General features: G+C 37.7%; 1 protein-coding gene across 1 annotated transcript in view; it reads left to right on the forward strand.

Annotated features, from left to right (window-relative positions):
- Positions 1-24,439, forward strand: part of ASXL2 (ASXL transcriptional regulator 2) — a 126,604-nt gene that overhangs the window by 34,425 nt on the left and 67,740 nt on the right. The window contains exons 2-3 of the mRNA XM_060169139.1: positions 11,897-11,979; positions 12,183-12,185. Of these exons, the coding sequence (XP_060025122.1) occupies positions 11,897-11,979; positions 12,183-12,185 (86 nt within the window). The remainder of the gene's footprint in view (positions 1-11,896; positions 11,980-12,182; positions 12,186-24,439) is intronic.

Consider the following 24,439-nt stretch of genomic DNA (forward strand, 5'->3'; position numbering starts at 1 on the left):
AGTAATGAAAAGATGAAGAATAAAAGGGAGAAAGTATTTGCAGTAAATGTGACAGTAAAAGTTTTAATATATTTAATAATTTAATATGAAAACTAGAGCTCATACAAGTGGTATATATACAAGCAGACAGTGGTTATGAATAACCAGTTTACAAGTCAGGAAATACAGTAATTAAAGCACAAAAATATATTAAAATTCATAATGGTATTCCATAAAATGGTATTCATAATATTCCTAATGGTGTGTCAGATAAACAAACAAAAAAGCCCCATTCATTTTTGGAGTATACTAGAAAAACTAGCTAATTATTCTGATAATTAATAAATAGGACAGAATCAAGCACTTATCCTGCTTTTTTCTATATGAGTTGTATGTACTTCAGATAACCAACTAGTAGATGGAGGAAAGCATTTATTTTTAGAAGGATTCTAGCTTATAAATGAAGAAGGAAAGATAGGCTATCACCATTTTTCAGCACCTAAATAATGAGTCTGAATAGTGGCTACTAATCAGTGGTTACTAAAGCAATTAGGTTGGAATGCTGATGGGAAACTTTGTAATGGGTGGATCAGGAGGACATCTGTTCCCCTGATTCATCTTGACATCTCAAAAAAGAGACCACAGATATTCTGTGTGTTCTCATGTGTGTGGGGTGGGGGGAGGGGAGGGGAAGTAAACAACACTGTCTATGAAGTTCTTTTGGTAAAACAAAATCTGAATCTGAGCAGCCCTCTAGGTAATTCTAATTTTCAGGAAATATGAGGGACAGAGTACCATACAATTAGCAAAATACAGAATGTGGGAAACTATAGTACAGTTTTCTTGGTTTCTTCAGTAAATAAATTGGAAGAAAACAAGGAGAAATCCATAGATTAACAGAGACTTTAAGACATGTGTTAACCAAATGTGGTATGTATGGGTCTTCTTTGGATACCGATTTGAACAAACTAACTGTTAAAAGTGTTTTTCCCCCATGAAAATTGAAGACATTGTGTAAATAATTTGATAATGAAGGAACTATAGTTACATTCTGAGGTATAAAATGGTATTTTTATCTTTCAAAAAATGAGTCCTTATCCTTTTTTAGAGATCTGTACTAAAGTATTTATGAATGAAATGTTTGAGATTTGCTTCAGGATAATCCACTTTGTAGAGGTAGAGTGGCTGGAGGTATAGATGAAACAAAGTAAGCCATGTGTCGACAATTGTTGATTGCAGTGTTCCCAATAATTTTTTTTTCAAAACAAATTTTTTTTTAAATTTTTTGGCCACACGTCAAGGCCCGTGGGATCTTAGTTCCCCGACCAGGGATCGAACCCACACCGCCTGCAGTGGAAGTGCAGAGTCTTAACTACTGAATCGCCAGGGAAGTTCCTCTCTATTTTTGTATATGTTTTAAAATGTTCATACTAAAAAGTTAAAAAGTAGAATACTTAAGTCTTTAGTTGAAAAACATTTCTCTTTCTCTCCCAAACTAAATGATTTATAGTTTTAAATATTGAGAAAATTTAGCATAAATAATTTTCTAAATTAAAATTAATTTCAGATGCCTAGTATGTAAAGGTACTAGTCATAAACTTTTTTTTTTAAGGAAAGTAAACATCCCTTAAGCAGTTTTAACTAACTGGTTTCTTCTATTTTATTTCTTGAAAAAACAGTATACCTAGAAAATCAATGAAATTAATTTTCATTAAAAAGGCACACAGAAATTTTAGGTCTCTATTTCCAATAGCTTAATGTCCTATGTCAGCATACTTAAGTATTTTTATATAAATAGTAAAATTCACCCATATTAAAATAAAGTAATTCCTTGCTCTAGATAATAAATCAAAATATTTTTACTATTACCATTACCATGGATAATATAAATGTTTTAAATTCTAAATAGAGTTCATTCTGATAGTGGATTAATAGTTACCTTTCTATTAAGATTTGATATGCCAGAGAAATTTTTATTAATTTCCATTTTGTAGCTTCTTGGACAGAAAGCCACCAGTTCAGATGAACAGTAGGGCAGCCACATTCCCCAGTTTGCTCATCACCACTTTCTGGTAGAACTGGGATTTGAACTCTGATATACTGCCTCATTATGATGAATTAATCAAAATATTTTTGCATATGAATGTAAGTGCCTTATTCTGTGATATTTTGTGCTTGTTTTTCTTGCAGAATAGCTTAATATCTAGTCTTTATATTTGGATATCTGTAATGTAAATAGGATTTAAAGAACATATAAGTGACTTTATAGGGACTGAAGTCTTGGCATTTAACTTAAAGCTGTTTCATATTTTTGTAAATTTTAGTTTTTGTCTAATGTTTAGTATTATTGGCAGTATAGGGCATTGTTAACTACTTGTGAAAAAAAATAGTGGAAAAATCAAAGGGGCAGCCGGAGAAAAACATGCTATCTTTTGTATTTTTCATCCCCCTTAAGAATACTGGTGAAATTTTAGATCAGGATATCAAATGTGAACTGGAAAAGATTTTTGTCATATAATTTATTAGTAATAACAAAAGCTACCATTTATGTCACTTGTGCTAAGTTAAGAATACTGCAGAATGTTTTACTTAATGTTCCTATCTATGAGGGTGTTACTACCCTCATTATACAGATGAAGGGTTAAGATTGAGAGCTTTTAGTCATCAATATTATGTCTTAGAGCTATTAGGTGCAGGCTATTTGAGCTCTATACACTTTGAAGTACTTTCATATTTTGCATCGATTAAACTTTTTCCCCCCAACTGAAACCTCTTAATTATGTTAATAACATCCTTTACAGAGACCACCAAAACTGAGTCTTAGTCAATCCATTGTATGCTGGTTTGGAGTATTTGTTATAAAAACTTGAAATGTGGAAGAAAATAAAGCAAATCCCACATTTGTAGTATTATGTAAATTTGTGTCATACATTTTAGTATTCAGGATTTCCTAATGATAGTAACAGAGTAAAATTTAATTGCCAGGTAGATGATTATATCAGTTTCCCTAGAAATCCCTTCTATTTTTTGATTAAGGCAAGCATAACACCTGTTGCACAAAGTGTTTTTCTTGTATCAACTCCAGCGTTTTTCAGTATGGTTTACAAAAATCTCTGTATCTTCCCACTTTTCTTAAGCAGAAGTTGTAGCAACAGAGTTCTTAGACTTCAGTGGCAGTATGTTTTCTTCCAGTAACCAAATGGGCTGTTTGAGGGGGAGTTCTGTGTTAGAAGTGAATCGGCCTGGAATAGCAACTAAATATAAAGCCTCACTTATACCCACACCAATGCTTTTTAAGTCTTTCAAAAATTAATTAATTAATTTTTGGCTGCTTTGGGTCTTCGTTGCTGCGCGCGGGCTTTCTCTAGTTGTGGTGAGCGGGGGCTACTCTTCATTGCGGTGCGGTGCCTTCTCTTGTTGCGGATCACAGGCTCTAGGTGTGCGGGCTTCAGTAGTTGTGGCATGTGGCTTCAGTAGTTGTGGCTCGCAGGCCCAGTAGTTGTGGCGCACAGGCTTAGTTGCTCCACGGCATGTGGGATCTTCCCAGACCAGGGCTTGAACCCGTGTCCCCTGCAATGGCAGGCAAATTCTTAACCACTGCGCCACCAGGGAAGTCCCTACACCAATGCTTTTGATGCATTTTTGCTTTTGTCCAATAGGTTGTGCATTTTCATTCTTTTAATTTGTTGGCAGAAATAAATTTTGTTTAGGTAGAGTTGTAATTTTATCTGACAAATCATTGAATATACTACTTTCTGTAATGGAAATAAAAGGAATGTATTTCTGATGTTCAAACAGACCCTGATTTTTTTTGCGTGTGATGTAGCTATTAAATTTTATAATTTTATTTTATTTATTTTTTTAGGGGGGGGTGCGCGGGCCTCTCACTGTTGTGGCCTCTCCCGTTGAGGAGCACAGGCTCCGGACTCACAGGCTCAGCGGCCATGGGTCACAGGCCCAGCCGCTCCGCGGCATGTGGGATCTTCCCAGACAGGGGCACGAACCCGTGTCCCCTGCATTGGCAGGTGGACTCTCAACCACTGCGCCACCAGGGAAGCCCTATAATTTTATTTTTTAATCTGATTTTTATTTAGATCAGATAGCTTATTTCAAAAAGAGGAAATATGAAAGTCTAAAAACGTAGGACAAGTTCAACTTCATTAGTAGCTAAAATTAAAAATTTTTTATATATTTTTTCAAATAATTACCAAGGATTTAAAAAGTAATATGAATGTTGGTTAATGGTTAACAGTAGTGAAACTCCCGTACATATGGTGGAAAGCAATTTGGCAATATTATATATTAAAATAACTTTATACAGCAGTTCCAGTTGTTAGAAGACTTTGAAAACAGAAGCACTTGGTGGCATTTGTTACAGTTAAAGAAAAAAAAAAGGAGACAATAGCACACATTTATTGAGAATTTTATATATCCTCAAATTCTGAGCTAAGCAGCTCAAAATAAAATATTCTGTTTGTCTCCCATGGCCACTCCATGAGTTATAGATGTTTTTCTTGTTTTGATTTTACTGATGAAACTAAGACCCAGAGATTAACTTTCTAAGGTCACAGAGCTTTAAATTTTAGAGTCAGGTATAAAATTAAGATCTGTCTCACTCTAAACATGTGTTGGTAACCATCGGGAAAGAGTGCCTCTTTAAGCAGTCTAAATGTGCAACAGTAGGAAATGGATTAAGTGATTTAGTGTGTATATGTATGTGTGTGGGTGTATATATATGTGTGTATATATGTATATATATCAATCAGTGGAGTATCATGCTGCTATGAAATATATCAATAATAACTGTTGCAAGATTTGCAAAAAGGGCTTTTAAAAAGAGGTACAAACTAGTATATGCAGAAGGATATCAACTGCAAAATGTTATAGAAAAAACCTGTGGAAGGGACAGCCAAAATGTTAAATCCTATTCTCTCATGGCAGAATCCCCCTTTGCATATGATTTGAGGTGGGGGGGGAGTATGGTCTAAATTTTCTAGAATGAATATGTATTACCATTGGGGGGAAGCCCTTGTTGCTTTATATATGGTATATATGACTGTGTATAGGTTTAACTCAGCAGATGAAATGAATTTCTGTGTGGAATACTATGAAATATCACTGTAAGTTGGTGGAACACCCTTGTCTAGAGTTTGAGAACCACAGTTTGAGAAATACAAAGAATCTTCCTAGGCCCCACCAGGATCTTATTTTTCAGTTTTATGTTCTTGTTCACTATCAAAGACACAGCCAGGAACCCACCTCTTAAGATATTGACTTAATTATAGATATATGTGGGGGCTGCCATTTGCATTAAGCTAGTTTTGTCACGTTTCAGAAAAGACCTGTGAGAAAAAGGTCTGTATCTGATCTTTATACTTGATGGTCACAATCCCCATCTTAACCAAAATATCAAGCAACGTTTCTGCAGTCCTCTTAGTTTTTCTGCCTCAGCAAGTAAGAACCTACCCATCATTCAGCAGAAGTATAGTTTTCATCATTCCAATGCATATTTTAGTTGACAAAAGAAAATTTTTTTCCTCATTGAAATCTTTGCTGTATATAAAGCTTTATTAGTACCCTCTTTAGTGTGGGGAATTAAGAGTTCTGACATCTTAAGTTTAGGCTATGCTATTCTCTTGAGTCTTACTTTCCTTTCTGGTAAAATTATAACTAAACCTGCTCTGCTGTTTCTTGGATTGTTGTGAGGGGCATATGAAATAGAATGGCTACATGATGTTTGTAACTGTAAGGCAGTTGTATGTAGGAATTAAGAGAAAGATGTAAAATTTTTGTATGTATTATCTGGGCAGCACTATAGGAAGATATGTCTTTAATGTTTGGGGTGAGCTCGAGTTTTTCTTTGAAAGGGATATCAGTCTTTTGTGTTCTTTTTTGGCCATCTTTTATGTGTATATCTCTACGTAAGAACTCTTTTTATGTTACGTAAATTGGTACAGCATTATGGAAAACAGTTTGTAGGTTCCTCAAAAAATTAAAAATAGAACTACCATATGATCCAGCAGTCCTACTTCTGGGGATATATCCGAAGGAAATGAAATTACTGTCTTGGAGAGATATCTGCACCCTTGGTTCATTGCAGGATTTTTCACAGTAGCCAAGACATGGAAAAAACGTAAGTGTCCAACAACAGATGACTGGATAAAGAAAATATATATATATATATGTATGTAATAATATTATTCAGCCATAAAAAGAGGAAAATGTACCATATGCGACAACTTAGATGAACCTTGAAGGCGTTCTGCTAAGTGAAATAAGTCAGACAGAGACAAATACTGCATGATCTCATTTATATATGGAATCCAAAGAAGTTAAACTCTTAGAAACAGTATAGATTGATGGTTACCAGGAGTTGAGTGGTAGGAGAAATTGGGAGATGTTGGTCGAAGGATACAAATGAGCAGTTATAAGATGAATATGTTCTGGGGATCTGATGCACAGCATGATGACTATAGTTAACAATACTGCATTATATACTTGAAATTTGCTTACAGAGTAGGTCTGAAATGTTGTCACCACACACAGAAAAGGGTACCTGTGTGAGGCAATGAATGTGTTAATCAGCCTTAATGTGGTAATCATTGAACAATATATATGTATATCAGATCATCACGTTGTACACCTTAAACTTACATAGTGTTATTTGTCGATTATATCTCAGTAAAGCTGGGGGGGAAATCTGGCTAAAGTAATAAAATGTGTGTGTGTGTGTTTAGCAGTGGTGGTGCTTGTGAGTGTCTGAGTGTATTTTAGAGTGGTCAGGAATATCTCTGAAGAAGTGAAGTGAGGGAGAGAGTCCATGAATCTCTGGGGAAAAACATTGCAAGAGGAGGGAGCAGGTATAGAGACCCTGAATAAGGAATGAATTGGTTATGTTTGAGAAAGGGCAAGAAGGTAATATGAGAAAAGCGAGATGTAGAGTTTCATGTAGAATCTTTTAAACTGTATTGGGAATTCAGATTTTATTTTAATTTTAGTTAATTTTTTAAAAAAAGTGACAGGGAGCTTAAAAATCAGAGGAATAGGGGCTTCCCTGGTGGTGCAGTGGTTGAGAGTCTGCCTGCCGATGCAGGGGACACGGGTTCATGCCCCAGTCCGGGAAGATCCCACATGCCGCAGAGCGGCTGGGCCTGTCAGCCATGGCCGCTGGGCCTGCATGTCCGGAGCCTGTGCTCTGCAACGGGAGAGGCCACAGCAGTGAGAGGCCCGTGTACCGCAAAAAAACAAAAAAACCCCAGAGGAATATGTAATTTAAGTTTTAGGATGATTACTTAAGTGTCATGTGAATAGATTGGTGAGTCATATGAGGCATAACTTTGGCTGCCTATAACAGTTCCTTAAATGATTTGGAAGTTTATTTCTCTTTCATGCAACAGTCTGGAGGTGTAGTTAGTCCACCGTTCTTAGGGTGCATCCTTATCTGTATGGTTCAGAATGGCTTTGTCACCTCCTCCACTTTAAAATCAACAGGGTGGAGGAAGGGCCAAAGAGGGATGTGTCCCTGCCTTTTGAAAATCTGGGTTTTTGAAGTTATCACTCCCTATCACTCCCCCTCACATTCTGTTGTCCAGAACCTGTATTCCACACCAAGATTTGAGGAAGACTGAAAGAAGACCCCCTGTCCCCAGCCCCCACACAGTGTCTTTTCATATATAGCTATATAATATTCAATTGTGTAGGTATACCAGTTTTGTTAATATCTTATTATTAGGTAAGAAGCCTTTAAACTTCTTTCTTTATTGAGTAATATAATGAATATTTTCTTATATTATCAATAGATTGTGTGTACATTTCCATTTCATGGTGTTCATTTACTATTGCCATGTTTTTGCTATCCAAAATAGTAGGGGAAAAAACCATTGAAAAGTGATTTTTTTTGTATTTAATTGTTAGTGAAGTCAGACATTCAATATCGTTTTTCCCATAAATTTTTATTATGGGATATTGAATGTGTACACAAAAGCCAACAATAATATAATATCTTTGTACCCATCTTGTAGCTTCTATAATTATCAACTTATAGCCAGTCTTGCAATACTTAAACTCCTATCTAAATTTCTTCTTGTGTAATTTTGAAGCAAATCCCCAACATCATATAATTTCATCTGTAAGTATTTAAGTATGCAAATATTTTTTCATATGTCTTTTATCCAGTTGTTTTAACTCTTTTATGAGCTATCTGCTCATGTCCATGGTGTATTTTTTTTCTTTTTCAGTAATTTTATACAGTTTTATAATAGTATATAGACAGTAAATACAGGTCCAGTTTTCTGTATGGGCCTTAATTTGGATAAAGGTAGTAAGTTAAATTTTGGACATGTTAAGTTTGAGATGGAACATCCGAGGTTGATGTTTAAAAGCAGTTATAAACGGACTGTGCTGCTTCTTTTCATTTATCAAAATAGGGGTGATTGATGAAGTCTTGGGAATGGATGATTTTATTCAGGGAGGGTTGGAGTGAAAAGCAAAAGCTGCAAAATGATGCTTGTAAAGTATTTAAGGGATGGCCACAGAAAAAGACCAAGAAGAAACATTTTGAGAAAAAAAGGTCTGGAGAGAGCAGTGTCTAAGGAGGGAAAGGTTAATAACATTTATCTGATGTAGTATAGAACTCAGGGAGGATGACAAACAGAAATTTTATGATTTTATGGATTTTATGATTAAACAAATGAAAAAAGAGATGCAGACCAGGACACGGTGAGCTGTAGGGTGCAAGATAGCCCTGAGTTTGAATGCCGACTGCCACTTGTCTTGCTGCATTATGTTTGGAAATTTGCTTATTGAGCATTAGTTATCCCACTTTTTAAATGGGGGTAATAAGGCTTGTCTTTTAAGGTTGCTGAGACGTTTAACTGAGAGAATGATCTGCACTTGTTTGTGTCTTTTTTATAAATGGTAGTTGTTGACATCACATTTTGATACCTTACTGGCTGATCTAGGATATCTGACTTCAAGTGGTTTCTATTACACGAGTCCTGTATCTGTTGTTTTTGACTTGCTGTACTAATGGATATTCTTTTGATAGTATAGTATAGATTATTCAGAATTGGTTCAATTTTAGCTTTCACTTGCATTTGTTAATTGCCATGGGTTCTAAGAATAGAAAGTGATTTAGGTATAAGAGAGTTTCTACCTAAAATTTGGATTAAAAAAAAAAAAAAAGGAAAGAAACCAGAATTGACTTAAAAGAAGTCCATTTAAAGTAAGCCTGTTAGGACTCCCCTGGTGGCACAGTGGTTAAGAATCTGCCTGCCAGTGCAGGAGACACGGGTTCGAGCCTTGGTCTGGGAAGAGCCCACATGCCACGGAGGCAACTAAGCCTGTGCGCCACAACTACTGAGCCACAGCTACTGAAGCCTGCGCGCCTGGAGCCCGTGCCCCACAACAAGAGAAGCCACCACAATGAGAAGCCCTCGCACTGCAACGGAGAGTAGTCCCCGCTCGCTGCAACTAGAGAAAGCCGGCGTGCAGCAACGAAGACCCAACGCAGCCAAAAATAAATAAATAAATTTAAAAAGAAATAAAATAAAATAGAAGTCTGTTAATGGCAAATACTCTTCGTTTCCCTTTAATCTAAGAATGTCTTGATTTCCCCTTCATTTTTGGAGGATATTTTTGCTAGATAGGAATTTTGGAATTAAGTCCTTCTCTTTCAGCACTTAAAAATGTTCTTCACTGTTTCTGCCTTCCATAGTTTCTGATGAGAAACCCACAGTCAGTGGAATTGTTTTTCTCCTAAGTGGAAGGTTGTTTTTCCTTGGCTGCCTTCAAGATTTTAAAATTTTCTTTAGTTTTCAGTAACTTGATTATGATATATCTGGGTACAGGTTTCTTTGAATTTATGTTGTTTGAGATTCATTGATTCTCTTGAAATTGTAAGTGTATATCTTTCACCAAATTTGGGAAGTTTTCTGCTGCTATTTCTTTAAATATGTTTTCTGTGTGCTACTCTTTATCTTCTCCTTTGGGGACTCTGATGACATGAATGTTAAACCTTTTGATATTGTCCCATTGGCTTTGTTCATTTATTTTTTCTATCATTTTTCTCTCTGTTCATCAGATTGGATAGTTTCTATTGCTCTATCTTCAGGTTTACTGATTCTCTCCTCTGTTATCTCCCTTCTACAGTCGAGCCCCTCCAGAGAATTTTGGATTTACTTTGGATATTGTGTTTTTTAGTCTTAAATTTTTATTTGCTTTATACACCACATAGGCACACACACAATAATGTAATGAATCTTACTTCTCTGCTGAGACTCTTAACTATTTTTTTCCCCCCCAAGAATCATCTTTCTGGCTTCTTGAAGCATCGTTATAGTAGCTGCCTTAAAGTCTTTGTCTGAAAATTCCAGAGTCTGTAGCATCTTGGGTTTGTTGTGTGTAGGTTGTCTTTTCTCTTGTGAGTTATTGAAATTTTCCTGGTTCTTCATATGTCAGGTAATTCTGGATCATATATTAGACATTTTGATGTTAACGTTATGATACTCTGTCTCATTTAAATGATATGGAGAATGTTGTTGTTGTTATTACTTTATTTTTAGGGATGGGAGGATTTTTTTAAGCGGGCATTTGGTCTTGTTAGGTTCAGGTCATAAGTTTCTGCCTACCCTTCTGTGCACTAAAATTCCAATGACTAGTTTTCAAAGCCTTTGTTTCTATCTGTCCCGCATGTACATCACCGAGTGGCAAATTTGGGAACCTGATAGTATGTTTAGGGTCAGATCCGCATAGGCATAGTTCTTGGGTGACCCCAGGAGTGTTTATAGAACTTCATGGTGTCACTTTCTTGAGCTCCTTTCTCTTTGCAAGTTCCCTGACACTTTCTGGCTCTTAGAGACCCTTCTTCCTTGTCCTATGGCTAGATAACTAAGGTTTTCATTTTGGTGTTTTGCTGCACACTTCCACAATTGCATCTGCCTTTGATGCCAAGCAACAGGATGGTGGAGAAAGAATATAAACCATGGGAATTCCCTCCACACTCATGGGATCAGAAGGGATCTGCTTTCTTGAAGTTTTAGGTCCCTGTCCAGCCACTGCTGGTATCGTCACTGCCACAGCTGCTGCCTTTGGATTGCTTGGGGGCAGGGTCTGAGAGAAAGGGAAAAAAACCCTCAGAGGATTGTCCTCCCTTTTAGGGGCCCCCTTTACTGCTTTTTGGACAAAAAAAAGAGAAGACTTCTCTTGGAGCCATTTCTGTCTGCACTTACTGTGCAGTTCTGAGTTTGGACTGCCCTTGAGTCTACCTAGGGGAAACAAAACCAGGAAACTCACTGCTGGGTTAGTAGTACTTCTAATTTTGGTTTCCTCCCTGAAACCAACTGCTACCATTTTCAGAGTCCTCAGATAGCTGCTCCATGCATTCTGTCCAGGGTTTTAGTTGTATTCGGGAGAGACAGGATAATTTATGCTTATTACATCATCTTCACCAGAACCAGAACACGGATACCATTTTAATTTCATTATAACTGTATTGTTCTTTTGTTTTGGTTAAGAAATTACTGAGCAACCAAGATGTACTAGACTTTGTTTGGAGATGTAAAGATGGATAATCTTTAAGGTGCTTCCAGTAAGTCCACAGGTAGTCATGTGATGAGGGAGTGGAGGCAGAAAGTAAACATAATTTCACATTATGCATTAATAATAATTGAATTATTAATCTTATCTTTTTTGATCCATTTCTGCTTCAGGATTTGACTTAGGGTTTGTGACTGAAGGAGAGAATATCCTATTTACGTTTCATTAATTTTCCACCTATTATCCAAAAATTTAAGGGATGAAAAGTCTCTGGATTTGTATATGCTGGAGGAAATTAATACATAGCTATAATAAATATAATTTATATATGTAATTATAATAAGAAATTTAAATAATTTACTATTATGTACTTGTTTCTCAGGTCTTAGAAAAATATCCCAATACACCCATGAGTCATAAAGAAATTCTTCAAGTTATCCAGAGAGAAGGACTAAAAGAAATCAGGTGAGTTATTTAAGTATTATTAGTAATAATTATAATACTTGATTAGAATATTTTATAGTATATAGCAGTCTACTTTAGTCCTGAAGATTGATTATTTAGTAATAACTGCTTTGTTAATTTATGATTTATTCAGCTCAGATCTTTGGAGTTTTCAGTCATAGCACAGTTACAAAACCAAAAGTAAGTTAGAAAAAAATTCTTAGAAGGTTGCTATCTCCACACCCATGCACTTTAATTCTTAGGAAGGCCTGGAGCCATCTTCAAGCCTTCATCTATCAGTTCAGGCTTTTGATTTAATAAGCTTAGTCATTAGCAAATTTAGAAGTCCTCTAGTTCAGGGAGAATGGTAGATGTAAACAGTCTAGGAAAAAATAACCTTGGCCAAAAAGAATTAAATGGAAAATATACATAAAGCAGTATGTGTTTCAAGTAATAGTCTTACTATGTTCAAATAAAACAGCCTGGGGTCAATTAATATAGGACCAAAGATAGAACACACTTTAATTTCTAAGAGCTTTATTATATTACAATAGCACATAATAGTCACTGTTCATAGTCAAGACCCTCTGCCATCAAGAAATATTAAAATTATGTTCATTATATTTTATATGTTAAGGCAGAAATCCGGGTGTCTACATTAGAGATATTTTCATTAAGAGAAAAAGGTTACAGTGCTACTAGTTGTTCTCACCTGGGGCTGGTATAGTGCAGGGGTCCCCAACCCCACGGGCCACAGACCACTAGTGGTCCATGGCCTATTAGGAACTGGGCCGCACAGCAGGAGGTGAGTGGCGGGCGAGCGAGTGAAGCTTCATCTGTAATTACAGCCGCTCCCCATCACTTGCATTACCGCCTGAGCTCTGCCTCCTGTCAGATCAGCTGCAGCATTAGATTTTTATAGGAACCCTACTGTGAACTGCTCATGCGAGGGATCTAGGTTGCATGCTTCTATGCGAATCTAATGCCTGATGATCTGAGGTGGAGCTGAGGCTGTGATGCAAGTGCTGGGGAGCGGCTGCAAATACAGATTATCATTAGTGAGGTTTGACTGCACAGAGACCGTAATAAATCAATTGCTTGCAGACTCATATCAAAATCCTATCAGTGAGTGACAAGTGAAAACAAGCTCAGGGCTCCCACTGATTCTGCATTAAGGTGAGTTGTACAATTATTTCATTATATATTACAATGTAATAATGGAAAAAAAGTGCACAATAAGTGTAATGTACTTGAATCATCCCAAAATCATCCTCCACCCACCCCACCCCCTGCCCCAGGTAATGGAAAAATTGTCTTCCATGAAACTAGTCCCTGGTGTCAAAAAGGTTGGGGACCCCTGGTATAGTGTAATACCCATAGCGAAAGTGGTTAGGATTTTGGGGGGCTATTTTTGATTGTCACAATGATGAGAAAGGAGGGAGCACTATGGCATTTGGTTATTACTCTGAGGAACAAATTCTACTAACGTATTCTAATTTTTTTTATAACACTATTGGGTTTTATAGAACAGGAATGAGCAAGAGATTTCATTTCTTTTCATAAAATTAGACTATTCATAAAAATTTCATAAAATTTTCTATTCCTAAAAATACACACTGGGGAAATAGACCAGGAAATCTTATGTAAAGAGATCAGACTCGGGCTTCCCTGGTGGCGCAGTGGTTGAGAGTCCACCTGCCGATGCAGGGGACACGGGTTCATGCCCTGGTCCAGGAAGATCCCACATGCCGCGGAGCGGCTGGGCCTGTGAGCCATGGCCGCTGAGACTGCGCATCCAGAGCCTGGGCTCCGCAACGGGAGAGGCCACAGCAGTGAGAGGCCTGCGTACCGCAAAAAAAAAATAAAAAAAAATAAAAGAGATCCGACTCCATCAGTGCCCTAGGTCTAAATGACAATTGCAGGATCATTTATCTCTAACACAGTAAGGCTCTGACTTTAAACTTGTCATTATTATTTCTAGAGAGTAGGCAAGAACAGTAAATAAGAAAGAATACTAAATAAATAAAGAACAGAAGGGGAAAAAAAGAAGAACTTAAAAAAAAATGTAGCAAGATGGTGGAGTCATCAAAAATAGCTTCTGACTTCACTTAGTAACAACTCACAAGAAGCTATTCTTGGTTAAACTATATTGTGGTGATACAGTTACGTCACCACAAAGCAGTACTTTTAAAGTCACCAGTGACTTCCATTTTGTCACCTCCACTGGACTTTTAGTTTTGCCTCTCTTGTTACCTCTCAGCATTACTTAACACAGATGACCACTGCTTCCTTTTTGAAACTCTGTATCATTACCTGAAGTGACCAAACAGTCCTACTTTCCTTCCTTGCTCTGCAAGCTCCTTCTCAGTTTATTTGCTTATTATCTTCTCTCTAACTGAAGTGCAATCGACATTCCCATAGCTTTTTTGGGGTCACTTTTGTTTTGTCACTTCCCAGTTGTGTAGGGAAGCTAATTCCCACCTCAGCCTTTGTACATGCTGACCCCTTTACTTAGTTAACTGTTGTTTTTTTTCAGGTGTCAGCTTGAACATGTCTCTTCCAGAGAACTTTGGCTGACTTCCCAATCTAGATCACATTTTCCGTTTTTAGTTTGGTATATAGTGTTCTGTGTTCTTTCTTTATAGCACTTAAGATTTGAAATTACATATCGCTTTGGTCTTTCAAAAAAATCATGTAGCTTCTCTATAGCTTACATTAAGCTAGTAGCTCCATGAGGGCAGTGACATTTATCTCCCCCCCGCCCCCGGCTTGGCACGTAACAGGCCTTGCAAACCTACTTGTTAATGAATATATGAAGTATCAGTGATTGGAAGATGACATTCAAATGTAGTTCTAGCTTATCCTCTTGCTGCATGATGTGTCTTAAATGGTAGTCTTAAAATCTTTAGAGTTTTCAGGTACATTATGGAACGAAGTAACTATGCTTATTGAAGATGTGCTCTTTTTTTTGAACCAGTCTTAGCATTTAATTAACCAGGAAGGGGGATTATTGGGAGGGGCACCCCTGTAAAAATGTACAAAAAGGTCTGTGGGGCTATGTGGAAGGGGGAGATAAATATGTACATGGAACCCCGCCTTCCTTTAGCCCTTCCTCCCCCAGCCCTGAGAGGGCATGAGGACTTGGGTGGTAGGTGAAGGAGGGGGGCACTTTGGCCTCTGGTTTAGTGAGCCTCTGGGGAGGCAGGCCAAGGGCCTGGGGGCCCTCAGAAGCGACGATGGTAAGATGTGCTCCTTTTTACAGTTTTATTTTCATTCCTTAATCCTCAATACAAGACTTTTTAGCTATTTTTCCCTTTGCTGTTTTCCCTCTGCTCCCCCATTTTGAAGATTCTCGCTTGATTTTGATTATTCCATACTATATTGTTTTATTCTAAAATGTATTAAAATGGAAGCAGCTCAAATGTCCATCAGAAGATGAATGGATAAATAAAATGTGGTATATACAGTCAATGTAATAGTATTCAGCCTTAAGAAGGAATGAAATTCTGATACATGCTACATAGATGAACCTTAAAAACATGCTGAGTATATGTATAACGGATTCATTTTGATGTACAGTAGTAAGTAACACAACATTGTAAATCGATTAAAAATTTTAAAAAAATATGAAAGAGAATGTATATATGTATTTAAAAAAATGCTGAGTGAAATAAGCCAGACACAAAAGGACAAATATTGTACAATTCCACTTACATGAGATACCTAGAATAGGCAAGCTCCTAGAGACAGAAAATGGAATAGAGGTTACCAGGGGCTGAGAGTAGGGGAGAATAGGGAGTTATTGTTTAATTGGTAGAATTTCTCTCTGGGATGATGAAAAAGTTCTTGAAATGGATAGTGGTAATGGTTGCACAACAGTGTAAATACTTAGTGCCACTAAATCGTACACTTATACAAGTTACCATTTTAGCCATTTTATTATGTATATTTTGCCACAACCAGTCAACAAAAAGAAGTATTAAAAATGAAGTGATTGGCTCCTGGCTGAGAAGGATTGAGGTACTAGTCCCTTTAAGAAGTTAGGTGATAAGATTGAAAATCATTTACCCAAAATATGGAATTTTGAATGAATGAATTAGAAACGTACAGTATTCTTAGAATATTATAACATTTAAATTAAATACTGTTTTATAACTGTAAAGCATATCAGCATTTTAGAAAATGGAGAAATAAAAGGGTCCTTGAATTTTCCCCCTCATAATAGCTTATGACTTCGTGTATTCCTTTTTTTTTTTTTTCGGATACCTAAACGAACTCCTTTTAAAGATAGAGTTTCCCATGGGAGTCATAGGGAAGATATGGATTTTGTTGTTTCAGGTGAAAGGAACATTTTGAAGTGTTCTAAAAGGAGCTTAGTTCTGTTTAGAACAGATAAGGAGATGTGAAAAGGGTTGAAGTAGCCCCTAGGAAGAAGAAAAGATAGAAAGATTTTAAAAGAAAGAAGAATTTGGGACTTGTAGGTTGTAGCAGTTATTGGTAATTTAGATAGATAGATGCTCTAACTACAGTATTTGGTCATTCCTAAAGAAAAAGACTTTAGTTTCTGTACTGTTTGCCAGTAAATACTTATTTCAGAAAATTAAAAATGGTTTTTAAACAATTTGTTGTGACATCTCACTTCCTTGTTCAATTTTCCATGTCTGAAATATAGCCTAATTGTTCTTTCTCTTAACTTACATAGTAATGATAACTTAGCAGTAGTTTCCTAGGGTTGAGCTCTTCGACACAGAATTGCTAGTTCCAAATGTGAAGTACCGTTAGAACCTTTTGAAAAAATTCTGTAAGCTTTTAATCATTTGTTTTTACGTAGACAGTTCCCTTTTTAAAAAGTCAGTATTGTTGACTGAATAGAGAGTTTTTTCGAGTTTACTTGGTTGAAAAACCCCCATTCACATTATAGCTGATGTGTTATTGAGTCTAGATCATGCTATACATTTATGTGAATCTAAATATTGAAGGAATAGTTATTTTTGTTTCCCTCTCAAGATACTACAAATGAAATCAAGGGTTCAGAGAGACAGATGTATCCACTTCATACAGTTTGTGTACTTCAGTTTCTTTCTAAGGGAAATTATTCAGGGTTTTATTTTATCTTGAATCAATGTAACTTGTACAGTAAATGGCTGTCATTAGCCATCAGTGTTTAAAATAGCCTTTCAAAAACTTAAGATGTTTCCTTTTTGTCTGATGATGATGTCTTAAGATATTTACAGTTTACAGGAAAACTATCTCAGTGCCTCCCTTTATTCCTGTTTTCTCCTGATTTGAGTCCATACTTCTTCCTGTGATTACAAACGATCCCATCGGTCATGAATACAAACCCCAGAGGTAATTCAAACTCCAGCCTCCTGAATATACTCACACAGCTTCATGGAGCTGTTTCTGGACTTTGGGGCATTCTTTTCTTAATCTTTTAAAATTAAGTTTGTAAAAGATCTCTGCATCTTTGAGCTATATTCTGTAGTTCTCAGGGTCCAATCAGCAGACAGAAGCTACATGGTTTGAACAGGGAAGTTATTAACTGGTTAATTTATTAACTGGAAGTTAATAACTGGTAACCAAGAGTTAACTATTGAAAGGTAAAGATAACACAGAAGAATACAGTAATAACAGATATGGGAAGCAGCTGCTACCTGTAGGGCTGAGGCAGCATGCCCCAGGAAGGAATAACTTTCAAGGAGGCCCCTCCATGTCCATAGGGGTTGTGATTCAGCTCTCCCTGGAGAAGGTGGGGCTCTGGTCCAGTGGATGACAAAGTTCACTGGTGCCATAGCCGGGGGTGGCACATAGAAAACTGCCTTCTGGGTAGTAGAAGAACTTGCTGGAAAGCCTCCTGCTGGCTTCTCAACTGGGGAGCCAGCTGAGGCAGCAGCAGAATTTTCTGGGAAGGCACCCACAGGCATTCTGCTGAACATTGCTGAAGGGTGAGCACCATTGAGTGTCCCTCATATTGCTGGGTGCTGCAAGCCATGAGAGCAAGCAGGCAAAAGCACACTAAAACTGGAAAGAAAAGACCCCCTTTTTTCTTTCTGCAGTGTTCTCCCAGCACTATACTGACAAAACTAACAGTGAGCCAGCTGGCAAAGGAGAAATGTTTATAGAATCCAACTCCATTGTCACAAAGAAGGGCAAAGAAGGTTGGATTTGGAGCTAAAAGTCAATAAATCGGTAACTGGCACAGAATCCTTCAGTAGTTTTTCCATAGAATAACTGAGGTCATTGAGTGGTCCCGTGTACCACTTTTGTTTACTTGATTTCTTTCCATCTGCACCCCAGCTAAACTGATGCAGTGCTGTTGCGTGTATAGGATCTGAGATTTCTTATCTTTACTCAGGACATTAAGCCAGCATTTATCTTCCTCCCTTTATGAAAAAATCTTGACAATCTTTTACAATCAACTCAGTTATTACCTCCACAAAGCTGATGGCCTTTTCCTCTGCATTTTATTTTTTTTATTTTTTATTTTATTTTACTTTTTTTGCGGTATGCGGGCCTCTCACTGTTGTGGCCTCTCCCTTTGCGGAGCACAGGCTCCGGACGCGCAGGCTCAGCGGCCATGGCTCACGGGCCCAGCTGCTCCGCAGCATGTGGGATCTTCCCGGACCGGGGCACGAACCCGTGTCGCCTGCATTGGCAGGCAGACTCTCAACCACTGCGCCACCGGGGAAGCCCTCCTCCGCATTTTAACATATCTTCCCCCTCTCAATATTTTTCTTTTTTTTTTTTTAATATTTTTCTTTTCTAAGGAGAATTATCACCTTATATTTTAATATTATCCTCACTCTCTTACTAGATTAATTTTTAAGATTTATGATCAGAAGAATAGGCTCTCAATACCAGAGACAAATGGGACTTCACTATTTTAATTATTTTATTCATAGAATTACAGAGAAAATAGACGAGAAATATAGTTATGCTTTTAAATGGAAAATTCACGTTCTTTATACTTAAGGTTTAAAAAATTGAGTGATAAATTTGTACATGGGAGAAAGTAAAAAAACGTAAGAACTGAGGTGACTTTAGAGATTATCTGATTCCAACGTATAATTTTGGATAGAATGAGGCCCCAAAAGCCAGTGTCTCCAAATTGGAATTTGCTTTTTCTTGAAATCCTCTCCTATTATTGTTTTGTCCTGGGTTAAGCTAAAATTGTATTATTCTAAACTTAGAATATATGTAACAAATACATAAATTATGAAACATAATAGTAAAAACACTTGTGAAATGTCCTTATCACCAAATATCATTGGAGTTGCCTCTGTGCTTCTATACTATCCCATTCGCTTCTCTTATTTTGCTGTTATGAACTCCCAGTACTATGTTGGGATAGAATGGTGAGCACACACTTCTTTGCCTGCTTGTTCGTAAGGGGAAAGCATTCCCTCTTCTGTATTCTGGAAGATATTTTGTAAAATTGGTGTTAGTTCTTTAAATCTTTGGTGGAATTCTCAATTGAAAACCATCTGAACTTGGAGGTTTCTTTTTCAGGAGATTTTAAGTAACAAATTTGATTTCTTTAATGGTTATAGGACTATGCAAATTATTTGTTTCTTATTAGTTGAGTTTTGGTAGTTTGTTGTTTCTGAAGCATTTGTCCATTTCTTCTAAGTTGTCAAATTAATTTGTGTAAAATTGTTTGCACTGTTCCCTCACTGTCTTTTTTATGGTTGCAGAATATATAGTGACATCTCTGTTTTGTTCTTTTGGTTTTTTGGGGGGTGAGGGTGGGGCTGTGCCACATGGCATGTGGGATCTTAGTTCCCAACCAAGGATGGAACCGCCAGCAAAGTCCCCTGTTTTGTTCCTGATATTGGTAATTTTTATTTTCTCTCCTGTCTTTGTCAGTCTTGCTAGAGATTTGTTAATTTTATTGTTTTTTTTTCAAAAAGAGACCAGGGCTTCCCTGGTGGCGCAGTGGTTGAGAGTCCGCCTGCCGATGCAGGGGACACGGGTTCGTGCCCCGGTCCGGGAAGATCCCACATGCCGCGGAGTGGCTGGGCCCGTTAGCCATGGCCGCTGAGCCTGCGCATCCGGAGCCTGTGCTCCACAGCGGGAGAGGCCACAACAGTGAGAGGCCCGCGTATCGCAAAAAAAAAAAAAACCAAAAAAGAGACCAGAATTTTGTTTCACTGCTTTTTTTCTATTGTTTTTGTCTTTTTTTTTAAATCATTTTATGATTCAGGTTATGGTCTATCTTGGTGCATTAAATATTCCATACATGCTTGAAAAGCATGTGTATATGTTTTCTTCTGGGGTAGAGTGTTCTGTAAATGTAAGGTCATTTTGGTTAATAGGGTCAGATGGTCTATATCCTTACTGATTTTGTCTACTTGTTTTATTGATAATTGAAAGAAGGGTGTTGAAGTCTCCAGGTATAATTGTGCATTTGTTTATTTCTCTTTTTTGTTATTTCTGTTTTTGCTTCAGGTATTTTACATATTTGTTGTTAGGTACATATGCATTAAGGGCATTGTTTTCTTAGTCAATTGACCCTGTGTTCATTCTGTAATTACCCTCTTTATCCCTGATAATAGTCTTTGTTTTGAAGTTTATTTGGATACTAATAGAATACCTTTTTTTCCCCGTTTTGGTGGTGAGGCACGAGGCTCGTAGGATTAAGGATCTTAGTTCCCCGACCAGGGATTGAACCCAGGCCCTTGGCAGTGAAAGCACGGGGTCCTAACCACTGGGCCACCAGGGAATTTCCTAATAGAATACTTTTGATTAGTGTTTGTGTGATATTTATTTTTTCCATTCTTTTAATTTATCTGTATTTTTATTTTTATTTTTTAAAATAAATATTTATTTTTGGCTGCATTGGGTCTTTGTTGCCGTGCGTGGGCTTTCTCTAGTTGTGGTTAGAAGGGGCTACTCTTCATTGCGGTGCACGGGCTTCTCATTGCGGTGGCTTCTCTTGTTGTGGAGCACGGACTCTAGGCACGCTAGCTTCAGTAGTTGTGGCTCCCGGGCTCTAGAGAGCAGGCTCAGTAGTTGTGGCGCACAGGCTTAGTTGCTCCGTGGCATGTGGGATCTTCCTGGACCAGGACTCAAACCCGTGTCTCCTGCATTGGCAGGCAGATTCTTAACCACTGCGCCACCAAGGAAACCCCACTGCCTTCTTTTGAACTGAGTATTTTGCACTGTATTTTATTTATTGACTTTCTGTCACTCTCTTTGTGTGTGTGTGTGTTTAAAGTGGGTGTTCTAGAGATTATAATACATATCCAATCTTTCACAGAATTCTTGGGATTGATATTTTACCATCTTAAATAAAGTGTAGATGCCTTACAACCATTTAGGTCCCTTTATCCATCCTGTATATGTTATAGTTGTCATATGTGTTCCATCTCATACATGGAATTACCCACCAGACAATATTATTAGTTTTGCTTTCAGGCCATAAATAGTTGAAAGACTATTTTTACCCAGATGTTTACCGTTTCTTTTGCTCTTCCTTGTTCCCTTAAGTTCCACATTTCCCTCTAGTATCATTTCTCTTTAGCCTGCAGAACTTTCCTTTTAGTGTTTCTTTAAGAGCAGTTCTGTGCTAGTGATGAATTCTCTTAGTTTTCCTTCATCTGAGTATGTCTTTTTTTTTTTTTTTGGCCTTCATTTTGAAGAATTTTTTTGTTGGATATAGAATTCGGTATTGATAGTTCTTGTCTTTCAGTACTTTAAAAATGTTGCTCCACTGCCTTCTGGCCTCCATGGTTTTTGATGAGAAATACATGCTGTTTGAATCATTGCTCTCCTGTAAGCAGTACATGGTTTTCTCTGGTTGCTTTCAAGATAATTTCTTTACGCTTAGCTTTCAGCAGTTTGATTTTTAATGTGTCTAGGTGTGGGTTTCTTTGTGTTTAGATCTGTTTAGCATTCACTGAGCTTCTTGAATCTGTAGCTTTATGTCTTTTGCCAAATTTGGCAAGTTTTCAGCCATTCTTCAGATGTTTTTTCTTCACCACATTCTTTCTCTTCTTCCAGTGTCGGGATTACCTCTGGGTATTTTACCACAGTTCCCTGAGTCTCTGCTCATTTTTTCCCAACCTTTTTTGTCTGTATTTCAGATTGGATCACTTCTGTTGCTCTCTTGTCACATCACCTGACACTTTTCTCTATCTTCTGCATTCAGCTGTTGAGCCCATCCAGTGAGATTTTTTCAAATTTCTGATGTTATGTCTTTTAATTCCAAAATTTCTGGGTTGTTTGTTTGTTTGTTTTTGTTTTTTTGTTTGTTTGTGGTACGCGGGCCTCTCCCATTGTGAAGCACAGGCTCCGGACTCACAGGCTCAGCGGCCATGGCTTACGGGCCCAGCCGCTCCACGGCATGTGGGATCTTCCCGGATCGGGGCACGAACCCGCGTCCCCCGCATCGGCAGGCGGGCTCTGAACCACTGTGCCACTAGGGAAGCCCTGGGTTTTTTTTAATAGTTTCTATTTCTCTGCTGAAAACCTGTCTTCGCATTAATTTCAAGTTCATTTATCCTAACCTCATGGGTATAGTAATAATGAATGCTTTAAAGTTTTTGTCTGATAAGTCCAACATCTGGGTAATCTCAGGATTGGCAGCTGTTGATTGTCTTTTCCCTTGAGAATTTGTCACATTTTCCTGGATCTTTGCTTATTGAGAAATTTAAGGTAGTATTCTGGACGTTTTGAATATTATGTTGTTTTATGTTCTGTTTTTCTGTTAAAAACTTCTGGAGAATGGTGATTTCTTTGTTTTTTTAAAGTACGTAGCCCAACTATTCTGACTATTCTGTTACCTTTTGTAAGTTTCAGTTTGATAATCAGTTCAGTTTTCAAAGCCTTTGCTCTGCTGTTCTGCATCTGTTCCATGCATGTGCCACTCAGGGTGAGTCTGAGATGTGAGTAGTGGTTCAGTTCTTAAAGCCTTTGCTGTGTTAATTGGGAATGTCCTAAGTATACACAGCTCAGGGGTGAGCCCAGGCCTCATGTGGAAATTAGGGGACTCCCTTGTCTGGTTCTTTTCTCTCAGGAATTCCACGCCTCCCCCCACTCCCCAATTCTTAGAATTTTATCTGTCCCCTACAGTAGTACATCTCCTCAACTAGGACCTGCTTTTTAGGCAAAGTGTTGAGAAATAAACCCCAGAAAATTCACTCTGTGAGAGTTTAGCCAACTGAAGTTAGAGGGTATAGTCCACATGACTGCCCTCACTTATTATACCAACTGCATAGTTCACGGGTTTCTAAGACTACTCTCAAGGCTTGATAATTTGCTAGAGGAACTTGTATAACTCACTGAAAACAAACACTTGGTTTTGGGAAGGTTACAGATTAAGATTCGTCAAGGGAAGGGACACATAAGGTAGAGTCAAATCTAGTACCCAACACAGAGCTTCCAGTCATCCTCTCCCCGTGACTTAGGACAGTGTTAATTGTCAGCATCAGTGTGTGACAATAAGCACAGAGTATTGCCCCCAAGGAAGCTTACTTGAGCCTTGATGTCTAGAGTTTCTATTGGGGGTCCATCGCATTATTCAGTTTTCAGTGTCTAGCCCCTCTAGTGGTCAACCGATACCATGTGACCCAAGCCCCCACCCTAAATCACATTATTGGTATGTCTCAAAGCCCCCACTCCGAATTACAGTGTTACTATCTGGCTGGCCCAAGGCCTTCATAGGGCCTAGCAGTTATCTCTTGGAAGCCAAGGGCAAGGCCAGCCTTCTCTATGGGTATGGGTAAATTCTGTTCTATATATTCTCATGTGAGTTAGGTTCTGACTTCCCAATGTGCCAGCTTTCTTAATTTTCAGTGTTTTAAGTAGTTGCTTTTAAAAAATTGACGTGTAAGTCACATACCATAGAAGTCACCATTTTAAAAACATACAGCTCAGTGGGTTTTTTGTTTGTTTGTTAAGTATATTCACCCAAAACATTTTCATCACCCTGAAAAGAAACCCTGTACTGATTAGCCACTCCCCTTCTTTGTCCCCTGCAATTCTCCCCGTGCCTCAGCCATAGGCAATCACTAACATACTTTCTGTCTCCATGGATTTGCCAATTCTGGATATTTCGTGTTATGAAATCATACACTATTGGGTCTTCTGTGACTGGCTTCTTCCGTTTGTTATAATGATTTGAAGGATCATTCATGTGGTAGCATTTATCAGTACTTCATTCCTTCATTGTGGAATAATGTTCCATTGTATACATATGCCACATTTTGTTTACCCATTCATCCATTGATGGACATTTGGTTATTTTCACTTTTTGGCTATGATGAATTATGTTACTGTGAACATTCATGTATAAGTTTTGTGTGGGAAGTTGCTTTTTACATTTTTGTCCACAGTCTTTTGTTGTAACTAGCCAGAGAGAGAGAGACAGAGAGACAGATACAGGCAGACAGGCAGACAGACATGGGCAGGCAGGAAGGCTGGCTGGCTATTGTGGGCCTGCTTTGTCTTCACCAGCACCAGAAATTCCGGTCAATTTTAA

This window comes from Lagenorhynchus albirostris, chromosome 13 (assembly GCF_949774975.1).
Source record: "Lagenorhynchus albirostris chromosome 13, mLagAlb1.1, whole genome shotgun sequence".
NCBI lineage: Eukaryota > Metazoa > Chordata > Mammalia > Artiodactyla > Delphinidae > Lagenorhynchus > Lagenorhynchus albirostris.